Raw genomic sequence first — 8,200 nt, 5'->3', positions numbered from 1 at the left:
TGGGATAATAAAATCCTCATGTTAAACGTCTTAGTGAGTGGTGAAGTTTTAGTCTGGGTGAGAAAGAGAACGAGGGACTGGCAACTTGAGAACAGCCAGCGATCTTAAAATTCATTCCGACTTCTAAACTCATAGCAGGGTTTACGTTCTCTGTACGGCAGATAATCTCCTCAAACAGTTCTGATATGGAAAAGGGCGGGACCTCTTCCACTGCTACTGAAATTCGAGCTAGCAGCGCGGTCTATTCCTGGCCCCCAAAAAGTATTCACAAGGACTTACCGTCACTGCCCGAGTGGTTGTCAGCACATTAATCCACGTGAATTCAAAACTAAATTTACAAAAAGGAAAAACGCCTAGTGGGGTAAACGTTTGCAAATACAAATTGTGATTAGTCCAGTCTTGTGTTTCTGTAAAATTCAGTTTTTTTGTTACACCAGGACTTCAAAAAGCTTCGTGAAGAATATATACCAGAGGTAATTGGTTGAAAAAAAGTTTTTTTTCTCTCGCGCCCTCAACTTGTACTTGGGGCACCCTCACTGAAGTTAATACTCTGTAAATGGAGTTGGGAGATGTGGCGTCAGGAGGAGGATTATTGGAGGAACTCTGTGTGCGACATGAAAGGGGAGGGCGCTGTGCTGCTCTGACCCCAGCTCCAGGTTGTTGGTGCCGCCACAGCGAGAGGATGAAGGAGGACAGGAGCACACGCAGCATCTGTGGGGACATCCTCCGGTGAAAGCGACGTGAGCTCCTGGTTCGGCCGGCGGCACCCTGCACAATGGGAGACCGCCTGTCCTCCGAGGATTGTCACAATAACAAATCCAGCACCATCCTCTTTGTAAATCCTGCAAACGGGGTAAGTCCACACGTGCCTCAGCAAGAGTTCTCTGAGCAGTGGGTGATAGGGATGGGCACAGTTATGGCCAGCATCGTCCTGATCATAGTCCTCGGCAACCTCTTGGTGGTCTTTGCCATCGCCAGAAACCAGCGGCTGCAGACGCTAACCAATGTTTTTATTGTGTCTCTGGCCTGTGCAGATCTGATTATGGGCTTGTTGGTGGTGCCTTTCGGGGCGACCTTGGTGGTTCGAGGTAACTGGTTGTACGGCTCGGTTTTCTGTGAGATCTGGACTTCGGTCGATGTCCTGTGTGTGACGGCGAGCATCGAAACTTTGTGTGTGATCGCCATCGACCGCTACGTGGCGATCACTTCCCCGTTCCGCTACCAGAGTTTACTGACTAAAGCCCGAGCTCGGGCCATCGTGTGTGTGGTGTGGCTCATCTCTGGCCTCATCTCGCTGTTGCCCATCATGATGCACTGGTGGAGGGATGACCAGCCCGACGCCATCCGCTGTTACAATGACCCCTGTTGCTGTGACTTTGTCACAAACAAAGCCTACGCCCTGGCTTCCTCCATCATCTCCTTCTACCTGCCTTTACTCATCATGATCTTCGTCTATGCCCGCGTCTTTCAAGAAGCCAAGAAGCAAATGAAAAAGATTGATAAGTGCGAGGGCAGGTTTTACACCAGCCACTTCATCCCAAACGGCAGGTCAGCTCGGAGGAGACCCTCCAAGATTATAGCCATCAAGGACCACAAGGCGTTGAAGACTCTGGGGATTATTATGGGAACCTTCACCCTCTGCTGGTTGCCCTTTTTTCTGGCCAATGTTGCGAAGGCGTTCCGGGCTGACATCGTGCCTGGCAAACTCTTTCTGTTTTTCAACTGGCTCGGCTATGTCAACTCAGCTTTCAACCCCATCATTTACTGCAAGAGCCCAGACTTCAGAGCCGCCTTTAAGAGGTTACTGTTCTGCCCCGGCCATGCAGACAGTAACAGACTGTGCTCGGGCTCCGGAGAGTTCTCCCGGTGTTCGGGCGTGTTTGGCAACACCCTGGACCCCAGGAGCCTGGAGACTTGGTCAGAGTGGAACAGCTGCCAGGAGGCGAACGGGGGCAGTTTGGATCGGCACCTGGGGGAGAGCCCTGAAGACCAGGAGTCCCAGTTCTAGGCGCGGGTGGACCGAAACAAAAACAAAGTCGCTGGAAAAGCTCGGCAGGTCTGGCAGCATCTGTGCAGAGAAATCAGAGTTAATGTTTCGGGTCCAGCGACCCTTCCTCTTTCGGTTTTTATTCAGCTTCGAAACAGAGGTCGGTGGGGAGGGAATAAAAGGCGTTGGAGACAAGACCGAGCAGTCAGTGCGGGCTACCTCAGTACATCATTGTAGGAAACACGCACTGAACCCAGCAGAGTAATTTCGCGGCGGATTCTTTCCACAAGAGATCGTTTCCCGCAGTTCTGGAGAACGGAAGGCCAAAGTAGATTAACACTAAGGTTTGAATTCGGAGCAATCACAGACTGCAGAAGGGGACAGGCATTTCCGAAATCTGATTTTCATCAGACTAACCAAGAGCCCACCATCACGAATTGTATATCCTGGTTAAATCACATTCCATGGTCAATGGCATTTTCCAACGTGCATGAAAGAGGAGCTCTCCGTGAACGCTGCTATTTACATCAACGATCGCCTTGTCCCCAGAAGAGCGGATCGAAAGGTCATTGACTTATTATTTTCAACGTTTTGGATTATGTTAAAGAGAAACCACAAGTTTCATTTGAAAACAATTTAAGTAAACAAAAGGTCCACATGTCTAAAATTAAAGATTTCAGATTTTTCTAACAGCTGGTCATGACCGACGCCTCGTATCGGAGGGTTCATTCCGAGCAGTCCATCCTCAAGACATGGATCAAGGTGTTGCTGCCAATTTGGTGAAACCGCTCTCTCTCACTGTAAGACTGTGTTTTGAATAACACTACCTCCAGCTGTACAGATTGTGTACAGATCTATTTATATTAAACATTGTTTATATTAAACAAATCGCATTTTATATATTTAAAAACAGACAAAGCGACGCGTAACCTCAGAGTTGACCGGTAAAGAGATGAACGAACAGGGTCTGTTACTTATTTAAATAATTTAAATTCCAGAGGACCAACTTCACCTGCACTTTGCTAAGTGTTGAAAGTTGGTATTTCTCAGTACAAAGATTGTATACGCCACGTTGTAACTATGATGAATATTTTACAGCTCATCTTATATGGACAGAACCAAACAAAAATAAAACGCCCGGTAGGTTTTCGAAAACGAAACTAATAGGTACAGAAAAGGGAACTCGTGTTGAATGATGATGTACTGTAACGTTTACCTGATAAACCAAAAAAAAGCGTTTCCACCCCGCGTTATGAAATTCACGTTCAGCTGTGAGTGATGTAATTGTCACAAAGTCTGCTTTCTCGCACATATTTATATAAAACGCAGCCCAATACAATGTGTGGATATTTGGTATATGTGCAATAAACATCATTTAACAGTACACGTGTATATTTATATAACTTACTGCAAAAGATTGAGAGTAATGTTTGCCCGCGCTTCTACTATCATTCACAACACAGCCATGTTCTTCAGTGTAAGTAATTTGGTGCTGTGGGTGTTTTATTTTCTGGTAGCATTTGAGGTTGCAATGTTATAATAATTTAGTATCGTTCTAATTTTAAAACGTGCAAAAGCTGCAGGTTGTTCAAGTGAAGGAAACGGTGTACAAATTTAATCCACTGCCTAGTCCCAGCCTGATACCAATGTTCCTTACCAATGAGAAATGTTGCAGCATGTTTTTGCTCTTCCTGAAGATAAACAAAACCAGGTGATCATTGCCGCCTCCAGGTTACATTTGGAATACCCACGAACTTCTAACTGTGACGACCAACGTTGAACTCTTACTACCAAAAAAAAATGTCACATTCAACAGGGAGGATCATAGCTCCATTTTACGCTAACTTAAACATTTTCTGATCAACCTGTTCAGAGATTATATTACCCACCTCTGGAGCAGTTGGGACTTGAACCCAGGCCTCCTGACGCAGAGCTAGGACATTACCATAGCACCACAAGCGTCCCCTTCTGCGCTGTCCTCCCCCCGCCCCCCAAATTTAGAGTGAATCAAATTGGTTAAACTAGCAATACATACCTCAGTCGGAGGCCACTCAGCACCTCTGGAAATATTTGCAAAACGATGGAATCCGCTGTCACGCTGTTTTATTTTTCAGACTGATTGATTCAGGAGAACTGTGAGGATTTTTTTACTAATATTGCTTTCTGCGACTGTTAAAATTTATTGTTTGTTTGGCAGCGTTAACATTCCGAGCTGATTTATGAACAAACGGAGCAAAGCAAACTGGGAAAGGTTAAAGAAACTCCCATTCTTACTAAACACCCCACCAACCTCTCAGCACGGCTCAACTAGAGCAAAACGTAGGCAGAAGTGCTATATATCCTACTACTCAGGAACAAGCTTTTAAAAACTGAAGAAATGTCAAAATATTCCAAAAGCCTGCTTCGAACCCTTTTTCTTTTTAGCAGTTGAGATTTTTCCATTTTGACTAGCGTGTGAAAGACAGAAAGCTAAAAGGGTTACAGAAGTGCCTCAGCTCAGCACTAGATGCAAAGCAGATTGTAAAAGCGAGTCTTCGCCGCCCACTGTAATTTCATCAACAATTTGACAGGCGTTTTAGAACAGAGCTCCCGAGGAGTGGGCAGCGCTAACCTCAGCACTTCAATGTTCTTCTGCGGGAACCAATTGAGAGCTATTGCCGTGTTCTCTGCCCGAGGCAGCTTCTTGGCTGATTGGATGCCGATGCCTCATTCAGACCCCTGTGGCCTGACAGATTTAGTCAGCAGCGGTCTGTCATTGTTCTCCGGGGCAGGATACTGGCACTATTCTGAACTGCTACATCATTGAACATCACTAGCCACCTAGACAAGTGTCCTACTACTTTAAAATGAAAATAAGGATAAAATATAGAAGCGAGTTGATATTTTAGAAAACAAGCAAGAATGGCTCCTCCTGCTGGGACCATGATCCGGTTTTAAATTCCTTCTTCTGACAATGGCTTTTTTGGTCCTTTCTCATATCAGCATTTTTCTCGAACTGCTGCTGTCCACGGGGTGTAGTTGCTTCCCAGTTAGTGACTAGTGCAGGAACTGGAACACGGCTCCAGGACAGGATGGGGAATACTGAACCTTGCAGCTTGCTACAATGTCCAATGACACAATAGGCACCACTCCCTCCCCAGGTAATCTCACCATGGCAGATGACAGTATTTAATTACCTATTTTTAAAAATCTGAAATCAAGAGTCTAATGATGACCATTTTCTACATTGCCAAATGTCAGAAAACCCATCTGGTTCACTAATATGCTTTAGGGAAGGAAACCAACATCCTCACCTGGTTTGGCCTACATGAGACTCCAGATCCACAGCAAAGTGGTTGACTCTTAACTCTCCTGAGCAACTGGGGATGGGCAATAAATATTGCCCTAGCCAGTGACACCCTCATCCCCTTAAATGAATTTTTTAAAACTATCACAACACGATGAGCCTGTGTACCATAAAGATTTTCTCAATAGCAGACACTTGAATCCAGCAACAGTATAGAACCTGCTGTCAAAGAAAATTGATCAATGAAAAGCTATTACATGAACAAAGTAATGGGAGAGAACAATGCTTTCTGCGATAAGGTAAATAGATCAGTTTGTTAAATTCTTTTGAGGGTTGTGAACAGCACCAGCAAGGTTAGCATTTATTGCCGATGCCTAACTGTCCTCAAGAAGGTGGTAGTAAGCTCTCTCTTAATCAAGTGGCTTGCTTGGCCATTTCAGAATGCAGTCACAATGTTATGGGCCTGGAGTCACGTTGACCAAATTAGAACAGGAGACTTGCCACCCCTATCAGAAAAATATTAGTGAACCAGATAAGTCTTTACAACAATGTGATATTTTCATAAATACCATTACTGAGACTAGTTTTATTTTACAGTTAATCAATTAGATAAACATCGCTAAAAAGAGTCAAAAAGTTGAAGCTTTTCATCACAAGCTCATCAGAATTAGGATGAAACATACCTGAAGAAAGACACCATTTTATATATACATGAGAAGAGGGCATTAATTGGCTGTACCATCATTGTTGTGGATATGCAAGTACCGTTAACTGTCAATCTTAATTCTCAGACCTGGCAGATCAACCCAAATTGGTCTGGATGTCGTCATAGGGACGTAGCAGATTTTGGCTGTCTCCACTACCTCTTTATTTTTGAAAAAGGGGGAATGTATGTACAAATTTCTTTTGCCTGCATAAAAGAGGGTTCTGAGAATTTAAGTAGCTGCTAGCATGCACAAATTTTGGGCCTGGCCGATGATCTTAAACTAGTTTCTGATGCAACTTTTAGCAGTCCAGACTATTTAATAAATAGTTTTCAGTAACTGAATCACGTCTAATGGTAAATTTACTTTTCTCAGCTATGTTCACAATCTACAGAACATTATATCCACCACTAAATGCAATTCAGTCAATACCGTGACCAATTGGAATCTGCCAGAGATTGACACTTAACTGTTCTGGCTGCATCACCATGCTAATTACAGCCCAACTAATCAGCAGCTCCTTCACATTCTGTATAAAATGCTTTTTCTCTCAAGTCTGTTTCCTGTATCCTAATTTTGATGCGTGCAAAATGAAAGTATTCAATTTTTCTTTTTAGCAATCAATTATATTTACATTTCATTGGCCGTTATATTCATGTCTCTGGAACATCAGTCCCAGCCTTTGGATTGCCAACGCAATAACATGATTGCGACAATACAATCTCATGCCCTGCATCCAGTCTAACTTGGTGTAGCAAGAGGTAATTATTTTTGTTAACTGTCTAAATTCATTGGACCACACATTGTGAAACAAAAGATTGTAAAGAGTTCTGTGGCCTTACGCAGTTGTTAATTAAGAGGAATTAACTGAAAAATTCTTCAGCTGACAATGTACACACTACACACTGGGTAATCTTAAAACCATACAAAACTACTCAAATTTCACCAAGTTGATCATGCATCTTAAGCAGTATGGGCCAAAATCCCTTTGCGTTAGGAAAAGAAAATAACAAGTTTCTTCCCACTGATTTAGAACATTATAATTAGGGAGATAGTGATCAAATGATTGCTGGTTCATGCCAATGCCAACAGGAGGCAAGATAGTCTCAACTTGGTCTGTTAAAGAAAATTAGTCATGGAGTCATAGAAAAGTACAGCATGGAAACAGACCCTTGGTCCAACTTGTCCATGCCGACCAGATATCCTAATTAAATCTAGTCCCATTTGCCAGCATTTGGCCCATTTCCCACTAAACCCTTTCTATTCATGTACCCACCCAGATGCCTTTCAAAATGTTGTAATTTTACCAACCCCTACCACTTCCTCTGGCAGCTCATTCCAGACACGCACCGCCCTATGTGTGAAAAGTTGCCCTTTGGGTCCCTTTTAAATCTTTTAAATCCTGCCTTAAAACCAAATCCTCTAGTTTTGGACTCCTCCACCCCAGGCAGAAGACCTTGTTTATTCACGCTATCCGTGCCCCTCATGATTTTATAAACCTCTATATGGTCACCCCTCAGCCTCTGATGCTGCAGGGAAAACAGCCCCAGCCTACTCAACTTCTCCTGACAGGTCAAACCCTGCAATGGTGACAACATCCTTGTAGATCTTTTCTGAGCCCTTTCAAGTTTCACAACATTCTTCCTATACCAGGGAGACCAGATTTGCACGCAGTATTCCAAAAGTGGTGTAACCAATGTCCTGTACAGCCGCAACATGATCTCCCACCTCCAATACTCAATGCAGTGACCAATAAAAATTATTTCAAAGGAAGCCCCACACAGCACAGGATGGCTGGCAAAACCATCTTAGGAGTTATATTCCAGGTGCTCATTAGAAATTATTTCTAAGAGAATCCATTAGCTGATAAAAAGAACAAAGTTTTTAAGCATGTGCCCAGGCAGTAAGATGTTTTACCGAGAGCCAGAAAATGTGCATTAATGCCTTACTACGCACTTGAACAATTACTATGAGTGGGCATTTCAATATAGTGCAGAGAGTACTGCAATGAGAAACAGCAACCTGACAAAATGCTGAGGCAATGTATGATCAATGAACTCAAGGAAATATAAAAGATTCCTCCTGCTTAATTGGAACCACTTTAGGTCAGTTTCATTCATATAGTCTGCAGCCGCAAAAAGACAAAATATACCATATCACATTAAGTAGCATCTAAAAACACAATAGATTATGTTTGTCCTCACCATTGTATTGTGATAACTA

At 43.3% G+C, this 8,200-nt stretch overlaps 1 protein-coding gene across 1 annotated transcript; it reads left to right on the top strand.

Annotated features, from left to right (window-relative positions):
* The first annotated feature begins 292 nt into the window (after positions 1-292).
* Positions 293-3,345, top strand: adrb1 (adrenoceptor beta 1). Its single transcript, XM_072557382.1, has one exon. It carries the CDS (start codon positions 776-778, stop codon positions 2,006-2,008), a length of 1,233 nt encoding a protein of 410 aa, XP_072413483.1. The 5' UTR covers positions 293-775; the 3' UTR covers positions 2,009-3,345.
* The last annotated feature ends 4,855 nt before the right edge of the window (positions 3,346-8,200 follow it).

Source organism: Chiloscyllium punctatum, chromosome 38 (assembly GCF_047496795.1).
Source record: "Chiloscyllium punctatum isolate Juve2018m chromosome 38, sChiPun1.3, whole genome shotgun sequence".
NCBI lineage: Eukaryota > Metazoa > Chordata > Chondrichthyes > Orectolobiformes > Hemiscylliidae > Chiloscyllium > Chiloscyllium punctatum.
The sequence above is the reverse complement of the archived record's forward strand: the minus strand, read 5'-3'. Positions and strand labels throughout refer to the sequence as shown.

What these genes read in the sequence shown, in the direction of transcription:
- adrb1 (XM_072557382.1), top strand. Translation starts at nt 776, where the DNA reads ATGGGAGACCGCCTGTCCTCCGAGGATTGTCACAATAACAAATCCAGC.